General features: G+C 43.3%; 1 protein-coding gene across 5 annotated transcripts in view; it reads left to right on the top strand.

Moving 5' to 3' along the window:
- The window catches only part of Ptpdc1 (protein tyrosine phosphatase domain containing 1), a 47,259-nt gene that overhangs the window by 5,472 nt on the left and 20,732 nt on the right, over window positions 1-21,055 (top strand). For 3 of the 5 annotated variants that reach the window (XM_060372797.1, XM_021638186.2, XM_060372800.1), the window contains exon 2: window positions 12,901-12,988. In XM_060372797.1, the coding sequence (XP_060228780.1) occupies window positions 12,971-12,988 (18 nt within the window). In that variant the 5' untranslated portion in view covers window positions 12,901-12,970. Of the gene's footprint in view, window positions 1-10,278; window positions 10,407-12,900; window positions 12,989-21,055 lie in introns of those variants that run through there. The other 2 variants (XM_060372799.1, XM_060372798.1) reach the window with 2 other exon arrangements.

Genomic DNA, 21,055 nt, shown 5'->3' with positions numbered 1-21,055 from the left:
CCTTCCTTCCTTCCTGAATTCCAGGGTTGTTTATTGAGCACAAGTGTTGATCACAGATAGCATCAGACTGCCCGATTTCCATAGTAACCAAAAGATTTGCTCACCTACAAGTTGTTGCTTCTATGTGAATTATTAAGCTAAATTTAAAAGGAGAATTTGCTTTTCCAAACATTAACTAACTTTGTAGCAAAGTTGTGACTTAAAAAGTACAAAAGTTAAATCTACAGGTGAAAAACCCAATCCCAACAGCTGCCCTGAAAAGTCAGTTTTGAACTTTGTCTGAATTGTTTAAGCCGACAGCACCCATCTAGAGAGTAAAGGAAAGCGGAGCCTGCCCACTTTCATACACGTAGTCTCCGTACTGCCTTTGGCACATGTGGGTCCTGTCTCCATATTGCCCTTGGCATATGTGTGTTCAGCACCAGGCTTGGTACCATGACTGAGGACAAGGCAGGGCCAAGCCCTGCAGCCAGAGTAAATCTAGAATGATGTCCCTACCTGGCATTTCCGAGCTTTGGCAGCTCTCAGAAGGCATTTCCTGCCTGCCCAGTCCCTGCTGTGGCCAGATTGCAGCCCTCTCACCTGAGCTTGTTGTTACTGCAAACTGGCTAATGCTCAGCTCCAGGCCCTATTCCCAGTCCTCTGTATAGGGGAGAGAGCTGGTCCCATGGCCTCAGGCTGGGAGTGGAGGTGGGGAAAGCTGGTTTATACCTCTGCATCAGCTGTTGGCCCTCAGAGCGAGGGCTCAGAATACAGGAGAAGCCAGAGAGAGTACAGGCAGTATGGACGTGGTCTCACCGTACGGAAGGCAGGCCGGGGACAAGTGAGAGCTGCGGCCAGCTACGGAGACAGCCTGGACTGCTGCCGCCTGGCAACGCCCTTTACTGTGCACGCTCATGTTTGCCTTCTGTAGAGAGAATGTTATATCTGAATTCCAGATTTTTTGTACCATCGTACATCGATTTTTCATATCTTAGTGTATTGCCAAAATACTATGCCATAGTAAATGCCAGCGCGTACCTTTCCCAACTCCTCTTACATGAGTATGCTGACTGTCTTAACTAGATACTTTATCATCACTGTTGTCACTTTCTGAGTGCTTCTCGTTTGGCTCTTTGAGTCAGTGTCCTACTTGAGCAAGCTAACCTCTACATGTCCTATTGAACGCTGTTAACTGGCGGCTATGTTTGTCTTTCTACCCAGTAGCAGAGTTCGTTTCAGTCATGATTTGTGAATCGTGCTACCATCTTAGCCTGCTTGATTGTCTGAGGCAAGAACTGTACAGAATAAGCTGTCTTTAGTTCTGGGTTTACTTCCTTTGAGCAGAAGCTTTTTAAAAACAGAGATGGTGAGGACCACAGGGGAGGGCTTTTCTCTCTGTGGTTGGCTATGTTTGTTCCTGATGGCACCTGGGGAAAGGCTTCTCATTTAGATCCTTCTCCCTATCTGACGCAAATGATTGCATGGTTCAAAATATGGAAAGCAGAACGCTACTCATGATTTGTCAGTGTGTAAAGGGTGAATGTCTGTAGGCCTAGATTTTTCAAAAACCTCCTTTGTTTGGGGTTCTTAAATGCCTCTACTTCCTTTCCAACCCTCCCCCCACCCACACACACACTTGACATTAGTTAGGAGAAAAAGCAGGTTAGTAAGGACAAGGGACACAGACCTCTCTCACTACTTCCTGCTGGTTAGGGGTGTTGGGTTTTTTGGGACAATACCAATCTCAGTTGTCCATATTCCAGAACTTCAGCTAAACAGCAAACCAGCAATCCGGCAAATACAGCAGAAACCTGAGCGGCAACCTCAAGGTGTTCTCTGTCTAGGAGCCATGTGACAGACGTAGCCAAAAGATGCAAAGCGATGCAAAGCGATCTCACATTGTTTTATGGGCTAGTCTATACCCCCACCCAAAGTTCATACTGGGTGTTTTTCGGTTGACAACCCCCCACCACCATGAGACAGCTTCCAGCAGACAAACATCACGTGCCTTTTCATGGGGCTGTTTTTCACAGGGGATATACCAAAACCATTTCCATATCCCACGCTTGGGATCAAAACAAAAACATGTTTACAGCCACTACAAATGCCCGTAATGATTTAAATAGATACACACATGTGGCAGAATAACTGTACTTTTAGCTCATACCTGCCATTTCTGTTTTCTGAGTGACTGTTTCTTAGCTCAGTATAGACTTCTTAACAGACAAATCAAGTCCTTAAATTAGTGAACACAGATAAAGTTGAATTATTTTTCTGTGTATTAAAGTTTAGACTTCTAAATGCTTCTTTTTTTAAATTAACTTGCCTAGATGATATCAAATCATAGAATAGCAACATTGTTTTTTTGTGTAAATTAGGAGGGGCTGAGGAAAGGACTTTGTGGGGAAAGGGCTTGCTGTGCAAACGTGGGGGTCTGAGTTTGGATCCCAGGTTAGGTGGAAGAGGTGGCATATGACTTTGGAAATCTCAATGCTCCTACAGTAGGATGGGAGGTGAGATGAGAATAATGGTAGCTCACAGACTGGCTAATCTGGCATAACTAGCAGCAAACAAGAGACTGTAAGGCCGGGAACCGCACCTGAGTTTGCCTTCTGGCTTACACTCATGTGCTGTGGCACTCACAGATTAAATAGGACGTAATACCTTAAACAGTGAATTCTGTGTTGACCTATGGGGAAGAGAACTTAAGAGCCCAGTGTAGCCTGCTATAGGTGTCCCTTCACTCTTGAGCTCACACTCTTCAGCTCCTACTCAGATCTGCTTTCTCTTGCTTACAGGAGCCTTTAGTGTCTCTGCTGTGGTTAATTTCAGGTGTAGCCTTTCCTCCCTTCTACTGAGCATCTGTTAAAGGACAAAGACTGTTTTGTTCATCCTTGCACCCAACCACCCTGGGTCTCATGGTGTTAGTGGCTGTTAAGGGCTCAGCATTTGTCAGATTGAATTGGTTCATGTGTGCCTGTCACATGGTCTCTTTTTCTCTGAACATGTACCAGTTTGTCTATGTCCCTTTTAACCTATGTTTCTGTATGTGCCTTTCTCCTACTTTGGAAAACTATACCTGCACAATGACATAATTTTATGTTACCAAAAGCTGGGAAAATGCAGCCGCCGCAGTGGCACACGCCTGTACTCCTAGCACTCGGGGAGGCGGAGGCAGGCAGATCTCTGTGAGTTTGAGGCCAGCCTGGTCTACAAAACTAGTCCAGAACATTAGGGCTACACAGAGAAACCCTGTCTCGGAATTAAAAAAAAAAAAAGATAAAAAGGCCTGAATTTTTTCCTGTGGCCAGTGCTGACAGTGCTACACTGCTCATTCTGCTCCTCAGGTACCTCACCTCAGCCTGGCCATCAGGGCTGCTCTCATTTGGCTTCTGCTCCTTTGACATTCCTGTCAGCTAGAGCCTTAAGCTCTTCACCACTTTGTAGCACCCTAAGATGATCTCAGTTCAGCTTGAATATCCTTTGCTCTAGCCCTAAAACGAGTCAGGTCACAGGGCTTCCCAGGCCCCTGCGTTGGAGCCCTAAAACGCGTCAGGTCACAGGGCTTCCCAGGCCCCTGCGTTGGAGATTTGCTATGATGTGCCCATCCCAGCTAGTGTGTCACTGCTTTCAGGTAACTGTTCGTGTCCAGAGTTATAAAGTATATGCATGTAGGTGTGTGTGTTTATGTGTTAACTTGTATAACGCACATGCTTGTATTGCAGTGGTCTCCTTATTCTCCTTATTCGTGGTTTTGCTCTCTATGGCTTCTGTTATCTAGGTAACCATAGTTTGAAAAAATGAGGTGGAAATTTCCAGAAATAAACAGTTTTGTAAGTGTTAGGTTGCATGCCATTCTGATTAGCATTTAGCAGTCTTGCACCCTCCGCTCTTTCCTGCCCTGATCATGAGTCATCCCTTTGTCCAGGGTATCCATGCTGTGACTGCTACCCACTCATTAGTCACTTACTCACAGGCCAGCACAGTGCTTGTTCAGTTATATAGCAGGAACGTGTATCTTTGTGGAGCAGGCCGATCTACACCACAGCGCCTGTGTCCTTCACCTCCCCGGGTCTAATCATGCAGGCCCTGTGTCTCCTCAGAGTGGAGAGAGTATAATAAGGCGCTCCGAGAGTTACATAACGATCAGCAGGATGTTGTTAGAGTTGTCCTATTTTATTAGCTACTGTTATCTTTTATTTGCCTATTTTATAAATTATTCTATAGTAAGTATACATGCATTAAAAAGAGCGGAGGGCATCTGTCCTTGTTACTATGTATGGTTTCAGGCACTTATTTCAGGCCTTGACATTTGTCCTTGCAGATAAGGGAAGACTACTCTGTTAAGCTCAGCAGGAGTTTCAGTGTGCCAGACCAGGGCATGTGTGGCCCGCTTCTTCTTCATTTCCTGTAACCTCCTCATCCATAGTCTTCGTTGCTCATGTGTTTGCCATCTTTTCACTTGTATTTTCTGTCTCAAGATACACAAACTATATTAGGATTGCTAACTTGACCTCCAATATATAACCTACTACATACGGATAGTTCTTTTTCTCTCACAGTTTCTGTTCATTTTCAAAGCCACTTGGACCACTTTCTCACCATTCCCTCAGTGAGGTTCTGGCCTACCTTTGAAGTGCAATTAAACTCCTTTGCCTTAGTCTGGGATCCATGCTGCAGCCCATCCCCTTCTTGATTAAATTGCTCTAGCAATACAAATGGCATTTTTCTATTGTTTTGCAAATTTTTTTCACATAGTCATGTAAAAAATCATTACTACAACTTAATTTTACCTTTTAACTTGTTTCAGTCAAATTTCCAGGCCATTTTGTATCAGTCTGATTAAAAAGGTAACTGGTTTGTATTCTGTGTGTATTGTATGCAATAACTTAATTTTTATTTTTTCTTTTTCTTGCCGGTTTTTTCAAGACAAATTGTTGCTTTGTAGCCCATACTGGCCTTGAACTTGCAATCTTTCTGCTTCTGTCTCCTGAATGCTGGGATTATACACCCAGGTCCTCTGGAAGAGTAGCCAGTGCTCTTAATCACTGAGCCATCCCTCCAAACCCACCAGTTTACTTTCTACAACAAAGATAACATTGTTTTAAATTAACTTGTTTGTATAAATTGCATGAGTGCATATATCACTGTGTAATTTGCAGACATTTTTTTCCCAGTCTGTCCCCTCTTCTCATTTTCTTAATGTTTTGACAGAAAGAAATTTTGAAAAAATTTTTTTCATTTATTGAAAATAGATTCTTTTCTCATACAATATATCTTGATTACAGTTTCCCCTTTCTCTCTTCCTTTCAGCTCCTCCCCACCTCCCCTTTCATCCGGGTCCACTCCCTTTCTGTCTCATTAGGAAGGAACAGGCTTCTAAGAGATAACAACCAAACATAACAAAATAGTGGGTAAGATAAGACAAAACCATCATATCTAAGTTGGACAAGGCAAACCAATAGGAGGAAAAGAGCCCAAAGAGCAGGCACAAGAATTAGAGACCCACTCATTCACACACTGAGAAGTCCCATAAAAATACTAAGCTGAAAGCTATAATATATACGCAGAGAACCTGGTGCAGACCCGTGTATGCTCTTGGTCTTGGTGCTTCAGTCTCTGAATTCATATGAGCCTTGCTCAGTTGATTCGGAGGGCCTTGTTCTCCTGGTGTCCTCCACCCCTCCGGCTCTTAAACTCTTTCAACCTCCTCTTTGCTAGGGTTCCCTGAGCTTTGAGGGAAGGATTTGATGGAGACAGCCCATTTAGAGCTGTGTGTGTTCCAAGGTCTCTCTTTCTGTGTATTGTCTGGCTGTGGGTCTCTGTATCTGCTCTTATCTGCTGCAGGAGGAAGTTTCTTTGGTGATGGCAGAATAAGGTACCAACCTATGAGTATAGCAGACTATTATTAGGAGTCATTTTATTGTTAATTTTTTTTTAGACCAGTAGTATTTGGTTTTACCCTAGGTCTCTGGGCTGTCTAGCTGTCTAGTTTGAAGATAGATAGTTAGGTTTTACCCTAGGTCTCTGGGCTGTCTAGTTTGAAGATAGATAGATAGATAGATAGATAGATAGACAGACAGACAGACAGACAGACAGACAGACGGATGATAGATGATACATAGATATAGATATACAAGTCCAACCTTCATATTTTAGGTGTTGTATTTCAGAAATCATCCCAGCTCTGTATATTTTAAAAGTGCCACGTTTTTGTTGTGATATTCAGTTTGTTGCATATGGACCTGGAATTGTCTAGTGTTGTTGATTACAAAACACTTTTTTCTCTAGCCTGTTATCTGTGCACCTCTGTGAAGAATTAGTTGACTTGTTGCCCAGGAGATGACTCCATAGGTAAAGGCACGTGCTATAAAAGCCTCACAACCTGAGATCTGTCCCCCAAGCCCACGTAAAAGTGAAAGGAGAGAATCAGCTCCACAAAACTGCCTCTCATTTTCCCGTAAGACTGTGGCGAGTGCTTGCCGCCTTCCACACTTGCATCATGCGTGTGTACTTACACAAGCACACGCACAATAAAATTAGAACATTTTAAATTCACTGAGGGTGCTGGAGAGATGTTCAGGGCAGATTCTGCTTTTGCTTACATCAGGTGGCTCACAGCTGTCTGAAACTGTACGTCTATGGGGTTTCTTTGGGGCTCCACTGGCACCCTGCCTTCTCACAGGTGCTTATCGGTGTGTAGCTACAACACCCATACGCTCTCTAGAATAAAATTACCTCTGTATGTGTGAAATGAAATGTTTTCAGTTGATTGACTTTATTTTTGACTCTGTTGCAGTCTCTGCTTTGTTGCATGGGTTGCTGTCTATTCCTTGCCCCTCCATACTCCTTGTAGCTTTAGAGTAGGTCTTGAGGTTGTTGATGTGATCCACCAGCTCTGTAGTCCTTTTTCTAGAACTGAATTGGCTAGTGCGGTTCCTTTGTTCTGTAGGTTTTAGAGTAAGCTCGTGGATATGTTCTTTTAAACCCAGGTAGGGTGTAAAGGCTGCACTTTAACCCTGTAGGCGAGTTTGGGAGAACTGATGTCTGGACTCGCTCAGTCTTCAAATCAAGAACAAAAGCATGCAGGCCTTAATTTGAGGTTGGTTCAGACCTGGAGGATAATTGTCACATGCAGCTTCTAGTGAGAAAAGTGTGAGCCAGCTGCAGCTGTTGCTCTCAGTTGACTGCGTTCATTTTGTCGTGCAGTATTTTCTGAAGAACGTTAATTCAGCAGCGTATTTCTTTAAGTGATGAAATAGTAGGGTTCTTGGAGTGTTGTTGTCCACGGTGTGTGACTTGTGTCTCGGGAGCCTTGCAGTCTTCCCTAAGGTGCAGTTAAAGTGTGAGATCACGGAAGCTAGTGAAGTTAATAGTGAAGTGCCGGGTAGATTGCATTTTTAAGATGGCTGTTGGCTCTCTCCCTGAGGATCGCGGGAGGCTGTTGTAACAGTGCCCGAGCCTGCACAGGCCTAGGTAAACCTTTGCTCGCCGGACAGGATAAGATGTGAGTAAACTACATAATTGGCACTTGAGAAGGCATCACAGCAGAGGGCAAATATGGGCTGGGGCTGAGAAGAAAGCAGATCTAATCTCTTGAGAAATTAGAAGGAACACAAATTTGTCAAGATGAAAGATTTACAAGAAATTAGAGATCTAAACATGCTCAGGAAAACTAAAAAATGATGATGCCGTTGCTTGTATTTGCATTGTTCTGTCACAGAATCATCTGCTATCAGTGTTGCTGAGACAAGTAGGGCATGATTGCAGTTTCTGCTTTATGGCTGGAAATGGAGGTTCAGATTTGACGTGATGGTGGCGGCAGCAGGAACCTGTGACTGCTTGTCCCTTCTTGCTCTCCTCTCATTCCTTACTGTATGTTCTTACTGTATGGTGGGGCCTGCTATAGGTTCCAGAAGCACAGATGCTGGAAAAGCAGATCCTCCTCAGAAAAGTGTGTTTTCTGTGATGCTACACTAGAGAAGAGGAGAGATAGACAATAAACAGGATAAATTATATAGTACTCTAGAGTATTTTATCATATCCTATTGAGAAATATGAATAAGGGTGATTTAAACTTTAAGGTGGGTTATGTGGAGGGTTTGGGAAGTGGAGTGTTAATCTAGGTATGGTAGCATGTGCTTGAGATCCCAGTACTTGGGAGGTGGAGATACAGGGTCAGGAGTTCAAGGTCACCACCAGCTAATGGGACTTATAATCAGGAGTTGCCTTGGGTCTCAGAAGAGACTTTGGACTTGGAGATTAAGCATTGTTGAGACTGAAGGCTATGGAGACATTTCAAATTGGATTAAATACATCTTTAGTTATGATATGGCCAGGAGCCAGGGGGTCATGAAGTGGAATGTGACGGTTTGAATGGGACTATCCCCCATAGCGCAGATGTCTGAATGGTGGTCCCCAGCTAGCAGGTTTAGGAGGTTTGGCCTTCCTGGAGAAAGTCTGCCTCTGGAGGCAGATCCCATTTCAAGTTCTGTCTGCTTTCTGCTTGAGGTTCAAGGTTTGGGGACTCAGCTTTCTGCTTCTGCGGCCATGCTGAGGCTCTGCCCTCACCAACTCTTATCCCTCTGAAACTGTAAGTCAGACTTCGCTAAGTCACCTTAATTTTGGTGTTTTATCAAAGCAATGGGAAGGTAACTAATATATTATTTGATGATCAGAATAATTGAATTAGCAGACCATGAAAAGAAATGGAAGAACCTTAAATGCACATTTATAAGTGGGATAGTCTACTGCAAAGGCTTCCTACTGTGTGAGTCTAGCATTTTGGAAAAGGCAAAACTGGAGAGTAGTAAGGTCAGTGGTTGCCAGAAGCTAGGAAAGGGAGGGAAGGGAGAAATATGGGTTGTTTTTTGTTAAGTGTAAACTAGCCTGGATGGTTCTATAAGTGGGGCTTTTTCTAAGCCTACAAAAGAGAAGCTTAGTGGGCGCTAAGGTCTTTGAGTGATAGCGCTGTGTCAGTTTAAGTTCATCAGCTGCCGTAACTGCTTTACTCGTAGGTGATGTTTGGTCATAGGAGAGGCTGTATTGGCAGGGGGAGAAGACCCAAGGGGCAGATGGGAACTCTGTTTGTTTACCTCTGTTTTTCTGTGTCTGAAACTGCACTAGAACATTGTCAGGGCTGGAGATGGCTCAGCAGTTAAGAGCATATACTGTTCTCGCAGAGGATCAGGGTTTAGTTCCTAGCACTCACATGGCATCTCACAACTCCAGTTCCAGAGGATCTAAAACCTTCATCTGGCCTCTGTGGGCACCTGCGCGCATGTGGTGCACATATACTCAGCCACAAACAGATTTAAAATAAATAAAATTTAAAATAAATAAATCTGAAAAAAACTAAGTCCAGGGGCTGGCAAACTGGTTCAAGGGTAAAGGCAGTTGCTACTGAAGTTGACAACCTAAGTTTACTCCCTGGTATTCACATGATAGAAGGAAAGAGCCAACACTACAAAGTTGTTCTCTGACCCTAGGTGTGTGTGGTGACCTGTGAATACACACTAAATAAATATAGAACAGTTTACTAAAAGTAGGAAGAGCTGTGCTATTGCATGTAATACGGTGTAATAAGGATTAGATGAGACAAAGATATATAAAGGGATAAATGTCAGCAATAGTCCATGACATGGAGCTAGTGTCATTTGGTTATTCTCATATTAGGAATGAGCATAAAATATGCTTTCATTTGAGCATCATAATGTTTACACAGCTTGGGTAAATTCCTTCACACTCCTGAGCTGTGATTACTGTCTAGAATCTTACCATATTGACAGAGTAGGCACAAACCTTACAAATCAGAATGATGGAGAGGCTAAACCAGTAATCAGTGAGTGTGGTGCTCCTCCAGATGTAGACACGTGCGAGGGGGGACATGAGATCTGCGTGGCCAGGTGCCCAGGGGTGATCCTGATGCATTCCCAGGGCAGGGTGCTGAAGCTGGGGCAGCAGAGAAAGGTCAGAGCACTTGCTCCATGCAACACCTCACAAATCTTCTAAGAACTATGCAAAACACTGTTATGTCCAGCAAACAGTCGCTTCGTGACTGTTCTCCCTGTGTGAGTAACAGTTCACCGCTGTGCTCGGGGTTTAAGTAGTAGGTACTAATTAGTGAAATGTGTGACTGATCTGAACAGCTGAGTCATTTGTGGGGATTTTAGGGATAAAAGAACTGTAGGAGAGGGTGAGCAAAACACTTGTCATTGAGTCAGGAAGTGAAGTTATATAATGTGTGATCACAGCGTGAAAGTCAGGATTCAAACTGAAACTCTCCTTGTTCTGTAGGTAGACATATGACTAAATCCACTTGTGAATGGAGCTAATGTTAAGACTTCTTGGAAGCGCAGCAGTGACTACTAGCAGGACAATTAGACAGGTCGATAATGCACAGGATCTCTTACAAACTGTTTAAGGTAGGAGCAAAGTGAATTGACTGAAGCCTAGGAAAGGAATAGAAAAAAATCACAGTATTGCAAAGTAAAATAACCAGCATTTACTTTGTATCAGGCATTGCTTTAGACGTGTTTACACATGCACACAATCTTTCTCATCCTTACAACATTTGAAAGTAGATATATAATCTTCATTTTGTAAAAGAAATCAAAGCTCAAACCAGTTCATACAGGTGGCAGTTGAATAATTAAGATTTAAACAGAACCTTGACTCTATAATATATTCAAATCATGTTTTTCTGATCAGGAATTATCTATAATTGTACTGTTTCTATGCAGTGGTAGCATACAGTAGACATTGTTTCAAAGATCAAGAGTTGGGTTTCACAGATGAGTGGAGAGATTTCTGCTCCTAACAGATGAATAAGACAGATGTGTCCTTACCTTAGCTAAAATTCTAGACAACCTTATAAAAAATGGTTGGAACGTAGGTAGCCCAGGGCTTCAGTCTCTTAGAGAAGAGATGTACACATGCTGAGTTTATGGTCACCAGCTGCCTCCCTGGAGCAGTTTCCAGACTTGAGTTTAGGGAGGAGACCAGGCCTCCACACAGATCCACAGAGGGATGAACTCAATGGAGCCAAAGTAGCTAGGATTTGCATCGTTAAGGTCTTAGAGAGAAGAGGGGGGACCGCACCCCAGAAAGTCTCAGAGCTTTGCTGAATTGCAGTTTGTTGAGTACTGATCGGTACAAACCATCAGAGGCCAGGAGAATACAAGTCACCTGGCTGCAAGTAGTTCTCCCCAGCCAGCGTGGGAGGGCCTCAGCACACCTGGCGGCAGATCCTTGCAAAGTTAGCCTTAGCAGTGCATCTAAAGTAGCCCAAAGTCAAGGCCAGGGGGCAGCCCCAACACAAATATAAAGAAATGTCCACGGAGACCAGTTAACTCCCACAATAAGAAAAAGAAGTAGATACTTAAGACCTGATGGAAAAGCAACCAGGATTTCCTTGAGGAAAGTGTTTAAAGGGGGAAAGGTGTTTGGCAATGAGGAAAACTTAAATTTCCTAAACAGTAAAACTGAAGCAAGCAGATACCCAGGTAAGCCACACAGTGGAAAGGAAGTCTGTATGGTGTACTCGAGGGCTGCGCAGCTCTAAGCAGAGCGGATTTTCTGTTCTCAGATATTGAAGGTCTGTCCCACAATCTATTTCTCAAGATGACTTTTTATGACATGTCTCAGTCTTGTGAAAGTTGACGGTGTAACTCAAGTAACTACACAGGGAATTAAAACAGCGGACCTTTGTATTCTACATTGTTTTGTTTTGGTGGAGGCTTTTGCAGTGAGAGGTGTTAAACCGAGGCCTCACTCTGCCATGCAGGGCAAGTGTTCTAGCACAGAGTTGTTTCTCCTGTGCCAAAGGAACCAGAGCTCAGCCCTCCGCGCTAAGTGGCACAAAGAGTTTTGCTGGTTTATTTTGAGATAATGCTCCACTTTGTAGCCTCAACTTTGAGATCCTCCTGCCTGCCTCCCTTGTGGGGTTGGCCCTTTTGACGACACCAATCTGTGCTATCCCAGCCACACATGTAACAATGATGCCAACCAGAGACATGTAGCTAGCACACTGAACATGTGGAGAAAATGGAGCCTGCTTAAGAAGCCACCCCGAGAGGAGATATTTCATTCTAAAACACACAAACAAACCCCATATTCTTCCTGTTAGGGTATTTTTTTTCTTCCTAAGGAATCAAAATGTGCCCAAGTTATGATTGTGAGTGAAAGAAATAGGACACAAAAAAATCAGATACGAGCAGTTTTGAATTTTCATTTTTATATGAATTTTCAGTATAAATTCAGGAACATAAAGCATTAAGTCTAAATGTGACAAAAGGCTTCAGCTGTTTAACATAATAATTGTAAATAAAAATGTAAGAATTTCTGTACAATATCAGCATCTACATTTGCCTTTAATTTTTTTTTTTTTTTTTTTTGGTGTCAGTGTTTGATGTGTGTTATCTCTCTCTCCCTCAGAGATGCACACAGATATATGCATGTTAAGGCACACGTAGAGGTCAAAGGACAACCTTGATTATAAAAAAGATATTTAAGATAGTTTATCCTTTTTTAAAATTTTTAGACAGGGTCTCTCTACATAGTCCTGGCTGTCCTGGAGCTCAGGCTGTCCTCAAACTCAAAAAGATAGATCTGCCTGCCACTGCCTCCCCAGTGCAAATTAAGGGATTAAGGGAATGTGCCACCACGCCCGACTTTAGTTTACCGTTCCTTGTCCTGTTTTCAAATAGTACATCTGAACCTAGACTAGCTATTTTCCAAGTGTTGGGCTCTGGGGGTGCCACTCTGTATTAGAAGGCTTGCTTAGCATTTCTGATGCCCTGAGTTCAGCCACACAGGGGAGAACAAAAGAAAGGGCCATGTAGTTAATGACTGCTATATTGAGCAGCAAATGTCTAACATGATTAAGTAATCATCTTTTTTTTTTAAATTTTCCAACAGACCACTATGGCTGCAGGAGTCTTGCCGCAGAATGAAAAACCATATTCCACTCTGGTGACTAACAGTCAGTATGCTGCAAACATGGATGGTAATAACCTCTTTAGTGTACTTTCTGTCTCTTCGTGGAAACTTATCCTTAATAAAAGTAATTAATTAAAATGTTCTGAAATAAAACGCTCCATTCTTCACTTCAGAAGCCTAGGTCCAGGTGTTGTTTATGCCTTGCCTTGCTGCCTCACCGCTTGGCCTAGTAGAATTTTTTTACGAAACCCTGAACTGTGCTCCTGGCCTTCCAAAAAGAGATGGTGCAAACAGTGTTCCTCTCCCGCATTGTAGGGAGAGGTCACACATGTGTTCCTGTCATCAAACGCCTACTTGTGAACCAGCCATTCGTTGCTTTCTCCTTCAGCTAAGTGTAAGCGTCACTTAAGCACATTTAGAAATACTCTATGACAGTGTTTTTTGTGTGGGTTTTTCTGTGGTACCCAGGCAAGGAAGCATGTCATAACCTGTTCTCCTGTTGCTATACTCACCTCTCATGCTTTTGAGTTCTGAGCAAGGGAATGGATGACATGGCTCTGTTCTGGCCTTGTATGTCGTGCTAGGCAGCTTTCCGTTGCTGTGTTGAAATACCCAGTAAATCCATTTAGGGGCCAGTGAGATGATGGCTCAGTGGGGAAAGATACTTGCCACCAGGCCTGAGTACCCGAGTTTGACCCCAGACCCACCTGGTAGAAAGAGAGAACCAATCCTACAAACTGTCTTTTGAGCTCCATACTTTTGTATACCACCCCAAATAAGTAAATGTAATATATAATACAAATTGTAATTAATTTAAAAGAGAATAATTATTTTTGGTCATAGTTTCAAACATTTCAGTCCATGCTCAGCTGGCCCCTTCTGTTTAAACCTGTGTGAGGCCAAGCGTCATGGCAGAAATATATGGCAGAGAAAACTGCTCACTCGCCTGGGGAGCAAAGACAGGAAGGGGTCAGAGCCCCAGTATTTCCATTAAGAGCGTGCTCATGGTGGCTAACTTCCACTAGAACCTATCTCTTAAAGGTTCTCCCCTTCAGGAGCTCCACAGACTGATAACCAAGCTTTGCGCATAGGGGCCTGTGAGGGACATTTGCTATCCCAACCAAAACGTGGGCCCTGTTGCCATCAAGTGATAGCCAGGAGAGATGCTGAGCATTTTCTTGGCAGTACTCCTTCAGGATTTTCTAACTATTACAATGCACTTTAGTGCTGTTGAACAAGAGACATTGCAGGTTTTCTTCTGACAGTGTGGATTAGATGATAGGAAAGTAGATAGAGGAGGAGGCAAAGACCACACTGTTGCCTCCAGTGCTTGCTGGGACAATCAGCTCTCAGTTTATTGTGTTTGTACTGGAATCCTGGAATCCATCCACTCTAGGAGGGCCCCCTCACATCAAGAGAAACAGTGTTTCCCCCATGGCTGAATCCCAAAGCAAGTCTGGCTCTGGAGGAGCTGATACTGCTAACTGCCATTTGTGGTCACTGTGTGCCAGGCCTCTTCCCTGTTAATTTCCTTGGTCTTAGAAGTGCTTAAAACAAACAAACAAACAAACAAAAAACCCAAATGCAGTGACCGTGTGTGGCCTGTGATTCCCTTGTAGAGTATTTCCTCTCAGCATTACCCTAGGCAGCAGCCACACCGCCTGCTGCCTTCTTCCTTCATCAGGCGTGAACAATCTTTGTTAAAAGTCTTGAACAGTCTTTAAGAAGTTGTGCATTTCTTCCAAGTTGTCAGATTTATGAGCAGGAAGTTGTTCTTACCAGTTCCATACTGCCCTTTCAGGTGTGTCCAGCCCGTGACTCACAGGCTCAGTGTGGCCAAGAATAGCGAGGAAGATGGCCTAACCCAACACTGTACACTTACCGTGCGTAACCTGACCGCACAGTTCTTGAGTGAGAACTGTGAATTTTGATAGGACATTGTCTCACGGTGTCAGAAGGGTGGACACATGTGAGTGAGTGTCAGACTGAAGAGAAAGCTCGCTTGCGTCTTTATTTTTATACTTCGTGTCAGCTTCTCTGGAAGCTCATCTATTACATTAATTTCTTCATAGAGACAGTAGAAAGCTGCTACTGCTTTCTCATTTTAAACTTTTTCTTAATTTCTGTCCTTATCCTTACCCTTCCAATACTTGCTTTGTGTTTTTGGTTTTGTCTTTTTTCTTCAGACTGCCTAGTGCCTAGGGCTGGAGCTTGGGTTGTTGAATGGAGCCCTTTCTTCATTAAAGTGCTAGAGATCTCCTTCAGTACTGCCCCATGTAGTTCAGTACGCGCCATCTTTATTTTGACTCAATTCTGTGTGTTATGTTGATTTCCTTTGAGACTTTCTCTTTAACCCACAAATTAACTTAGACCTTTAGTATTTAATTTCTAAGTCTTTTTCCTGTTTTTTTGTTTTGTTTTAAATCCATAGACCATCCTAAGCTTCCCCCTCTTTTAAAAGTTAGTGTCACGGCATGTTGTGATTCTAGTCCTTATTGAGTAATCTCAGGGTAACACATCTGCTCATCAGTTTCTTCTCAGTCAAGTTGTGATTGTCTTAATTCTTCGTGTGACAAATGATTTACGACAGATTTTTGGACCCTGCTTTTTTGTTTTTTCTTCCTTAGTAGGCAGTCTCCTTGTGGGCAGTCAGCTACAGATTCCAGTGAGCTGTGTGGCCCAGCCTCCCACGGGGCACTGCTGCCCATTCAGCTCGTGGCATGTGGGTGGGTGGGAAATGCAGCTCTCCATTGCCCGCTTACCCCATCACGGTAGAGGTGGAACAGTGCCTTGCATGGTCAGGTCGCCTTTGAGTCGGCAAGATTAGCTCCTTGAGCAGGGGCGTGATGCTCTGGGCCCACCGCCGTCTAGGTTAGGTGGGAGGTGGCACATACGCTTTGTTGCAGTCCTGGTTGAACCCCTTTCGCTGCTGTGCCCTGAGTCTCAAGAGATGAGGAGGGGAGAGGTGTCCCGCCAACTTTCCACCTCCCGCCTGTCTCTCCTCGTGGATGACAAGCAGAGCTGGGGGCTCAGCTCCCCACTGTGCCCCCTAACTCCAGGGGATAGGAAAGGGAATATAGACTACCATCTGCCACACCGCCTTCCTTCTCATTGCTGGAAGGTTAGGGTGGAGAGACTCGGGTTCCCCGGGCTCCCTGACCCTGGAGGCAGCAGTGTGAATGAGCCTTGCTTCATGCTTCATTGTTCAGTCTGGTTAATCAGGGGAATGTGTGGCCGTGTCTCCCCACTAGGCCTCACTTAGATCAAAGTTTGGGAAAAGTAGAATGCTCGCCAGCCATAACTACACTGCTTTCTTTAGTCCCCATGATGCTGGGGGAGAATGGAGGCTTAGCGGCGGCACTGATGTGGGAGGGGTTGGCAAGCCCAGTGTGGACTAGCTGTGCACCAGGCTCCCATTAGGACTTGCTGCTGCAGAGTGACTGTAGACCCCAAGACACAGCTTGCCAGGAGCACTGCAACATTGTCCATACAGTGTGTGATCTAGTGGTTTAATAATTTCCCTTGGCTTATTTATTTGTGCTGTGTGTGTCAGTACTTCTGACCTTCAGTCGCAGAGGCATGCCGTATTTTAAATGGGTCGGTTGAGGACTGCTTAGGTTGTTTCCACGTTTTAGCTGATGTAGGTACTGACCGTGTACATGGCTGTGGACTGTGTTTTCATTTACTTGGCTTTATTATGTCAGGAGCTGCCAGACTGTTCTCCAAAATGTCTGTCTGTCCCACCAGCAGTGAGGGAGGCTCGCTGTCTGTCTCGTCGCAAGCACTTGGAGCAGACCTGACAGTTGAGTCATGGCTGTCCTGGAAGGTGTAAAGACAGACTTCATTGTGTGTGTGTGTGTGTGTGTGTGTGTGTGTGTGTGTGTTTTAAGATGTATTTATTATGTATACAATGCTCTGTCTGCATGTAAACCTGCATGCTAGAAGGGGGCACCAGATAGCATTATAGATGGTTGTGAGCCACCATGTGGTTGCTGGGAATTGAACTCAGGACCTCTGGAAGAGCAGCCAGTGCCCTTAACCTCTGAGCCATCTCTCCAGCCCTTCATTGTGGTTTTTATAAATGTTTCCCTAGTGACTGGTGGTGTTGAACATCTTTTCATGTATTTATTGATAATTTCCACATATGTTTGAGAGAAATTCCTATTCAAATTACTTGCTATTAAAATTCGTAATATAGAATTTACACATCAAAACATCAGCCTTTTAAAGAAGTCATTGGATGTTATTATAAATATAAAGCTGGGCAACATTCACCACTGTGTTGATCCAGAACATTTCATCAGACCAGAAGGAAATCTGGTAGGAACTACAAGGCGATTCCCATTCCACTCTCTCCCTGGTCCCTGATGCACTAATGTTTCTATCCCTATAGATTTGCCAATAGATTTTTGCATTTAAGATAAATAAAGTAATGTGGCATGTATCTACGTTTAAAGCACTGTCGATGTTCAATCTTATTTACACAAAATAGTGCTTTATCCTTTTTGTGACTGAGTAATATTCTACTATATGGCTATAACACAGTTTGATAATCTATGTGGGGTGAAGGATACTTGAGTTGTTTCTGCTTTGGCTGCTGTGAGTAGATGTCATGAATATTTGTGTACATATTTTTCTGTAGGTGTCTTTTCTATTGTTCTTAGACATACATCTTGGAGTAGAATTGAGAGTTCATGTGGTAACTACATGTTTAACATTTTGAAGAATTATAGTCACCAAATAAGTGCTTTTGATTGGCATCTCCCTTCTGACTAGTGGTGTGGAATGTCTTTTCAAGTTCCCTGTTGATCGCTTCTCTCTCTTCCAGGAGGAATGTATTCAGATTCGTGCTCTATTTTGGAGTTGGGTCATTTTTGGTCTTTGTATTGTTGAGTTATGTCTGTTGTAAGAGTTCTTCTGGATTCTAGTTTATTATATTCACCTTTTCTTCTTGTTCTTTCTTATCTTCTTCCTTGTCAGTTTTGAATTATCTTGTGTCAACTCCTTATTTTGGTAGAAATTTTGTTCCTACCTGCTGCTTTTGTGCTTAATGCAAATCACATTTCTCCATTGTATGACCAACAAGGACACAGTTACATGCTTTTTTTTTTTTTTTTTTTTTGGAGACAGAGGGCTTTTTTGTGTAGCTTGAGCTGTCCTAGAACTCACTCTGTAGGCAAGGCTGGCTGGCCTTGAACTCACAAAGATCCTCTTGCCTGTACCTTCCTAGTGCTGGGATTAAAGGTGTGTACCACCATCACCCAGCTTGTTAGTTAGCTTTTTAACTAACCCAAAAACGGGAAAAATAAACATTTATACTATCTGATATGATTTGTCTTTTATATCCCACTAACTTCTGTAATTAACAGTGTCCCTTATTTCTTGTAGGTCTTATTACTGCCCTGGGTAACTTGCTTTACCGCAGAGAACTTAGGACCTCCTAAGCCTGCTACCCAACAAATTCTGTTTTTATTTATCTAAGAATGCCTGTATTTCTACTTCATTTTAGAAAGATGACTTTGTAAGATTTTTTAATTTAAGTGTTTTATTTTCAGCAATTCGAATATGTGCCTGTTTATTTTGGCTTTCATTGTTCCTGGTAAGAAATTGGGGTTTTCTTGTAGGTGGCGAGAAAATGTTTCTCTTGAGATGCCCTGCAGACCTGTGTCTGGGTGTGAGGCATCCGCTTCACTGCCTGGAGCCTGCTGAGCCCCTCAGTGTGTTTATTCGTGCTCTTAATTGCATCTGGGTTGTTTGAAGCCATTATTTCTTCACTTGCACGGTTTTCCCCTGCTATTTTATTTTCTCTCCTGGTACATTCTCTGTGTATATGTATGTATACTTGGTACTGGCCACATTTTATGGAGGCTTTGTTCATTTTTCTTCAGTCCTGTTCACTCTGTTCTTCCATGTATATAATTTCTGTCATCAAGTTCTCTAATTTCTGGGTTTATGTCTGCTATTGAGTTCCACAAGTACATGTATTTCCTTGTTTCTGTACTTCTGCACATCTGAATTTCAGCTTGCTTATTTTAATACTTTTCTGAGTCTTTATTGATAACTCCTATCTGACTGGACATTATCACTCATTTTTTCAGACTCTTACATAGCCCAAAATGACTGTCAGTGTGCTATGTTGCCGGCAATGACCTTGAACTCCAGACTCTCTTGTTTCTCCCTGATTTAATGCCCCAAGATGCTGGCTGGTATGAGAATTGATGAGACCTTATTCATGAAGTCCGTTTTTGTCCATAGTTTGAAGCCTCACAGTAGCCTGTGGCCCAGGAAACAGCTTCCAGGCTGCCCCTTGCTATGAGAGTCTCGGTCTCTTTGTTAGTGAAAGCTTACTCTGGAACCTCTGTACTCTGCAGTCTGGTTTAGCTTGAGCAGCGATAGTGTTGAGGTCAATCTTTTAAGTTTGCACTTCACCATAAGATCACTTGTTCTCTCTGTCTGGCTAACAGATGTGTGGTTTATCTTGTTCTCATAAAGCTACAGGGTTCTTCTCACACCGTTAACACCGAAACTTTCAATGCTGTCTTAAACTTGACTTTCCCCATATATTGTTCCAGATGAAGATAGTTGCTTAGGAAGGGCCTTCACAGTCCTCTGCTACTGTTACTGTTGCTGTTTGTTTTAAAAGAAGATTTAGTCCTGGCTAAACTTGGCTTTGCAATCACCCTTCATCACAGCCTCTTATGCACAGTTAGAGGCAAGATCCTCCATGTCTGCCTGAGTCCTCAGTCTGCTTCTGTCTAAAGCAGAGCCTCCTAGCCATGCTTCCGGAGCCTAGGGCAAGAACAATTCTGTGACAGGAATGCTCCTGCTTTACAAGCAGAGCAAAGGCAAAGTGTCTGACTTCCATGGCTTTCCTGAGATGGGATGTTGCACCTACAAATGAAGTAGAGCACGGGCAACTGGAGCTTTAATGAATACTCTCAGTGTGCTACACTGGAACTAGAAAAGACTAGTAAGGAGAACTAAGATGCCAAATAAATGCAAAGACTGTTAAGATGCAATGCAGTCAGACTTGATCTGCAGATTCAGCACAGTCCCTATTAAAATCTCCTAGGCATAGGAGAAGACATCCATCCAGACTGTAGGAAGACTCTCAAAGGACCTCCAAACAGGCAAAGTACTCTTGAAAATAACAAAACAGATTCTTTTCCTAATTTTAAAACTTTTATGCAAAGCTATATTAATCAAAATGAAGACGAATATAATGTACTATGTAGGCATAATGTTATCATGCACTGTGTAAAGAAAGATTCAGATGCTGATTTCTGCACCCCATGATCTGCTTGCAATCCTTGTTCTGAGAATCTCCTGTCTAAACTTTGTTCCCCATTGTCCCTTAGTATGTCAGTAAAGCAGCTTAACCAGTCACCGAGCAGGGGAGAGACTAGGGATGGACCTCCTGCCAGCCAGGGGAGGAGAAGAGAGGGAGAGGAAGTGAGGACTTAGCCATAGGCAGCAGTCCAGGAGACATCATGAGAAAGAGCAGCTGGAGCAGAGAAAGCCATAAAATGCAAGTATCTCAGGGATTTTGGCCAAGAAGAAGCCAGACTGGCTTATAGGATTAGAACAGAGTATTGACTGCTTGGTATTGTGCCGTAAAGTGTATTAAACAAATATAATAGAGTCCAGTCTCAGTAATTTGGGTGCTAGCCTGCTTAAGAAAAAAACAGCAACACACAATTTTTAAACAAAGCCACTAACAGTAATAGAATGAAGAGCTCAAAAGTAATCTCTGCATATGATTATCTTTTTCCTTAAAAAATTCTTTATTCTGTGTATTCATCATCCATGGAGGCCAGAAGACAACTTGTGCCCAGTGGTTCTCTTCCTATGCGGGTCCCAGGGATCAAACTGAGGTCATCGGGCCTGGTGTGGAAGTACCTTTACCTACTGAGCCATCCATCTCCCAGCCTGTTTTACTCAATTGTGGTGGGAACTAGACTCAGAACCTCAAGTGTGCTAGGCAAATGCTCTGCCACTCAGCTACACTCCCAGCTCTCAGAGATTTTCAACAAGTGTGGCAAGACTCTTCACCATGGCAATGGCAGCCTCTTCAAGAAAGGATAACAGAAACACTGGCTTATTCACATGCCAAAGAATGATGTTGGGGCCACGC

Source organism: Meriones unguiculatus, chromosome 19 (assembly GCF_030254825.1).
Source record: "Meriones unguiculatus strain TT.TT164.6M chromosome 19, Bangor_MerUng_6.1, whole genome shotgun sequence".
In the NCBI taxonomy this organism is placed as follows: Eukaryota; Metazoa; Chordata; class Mammalia; order Rodentia; family Muridae; genus Meriones; species Meriones unguiculatus.
Note: the sequence above shows the minus strand (reverse complement) of the source record. Positions and strands in the feature narration are given on the sequence as shown.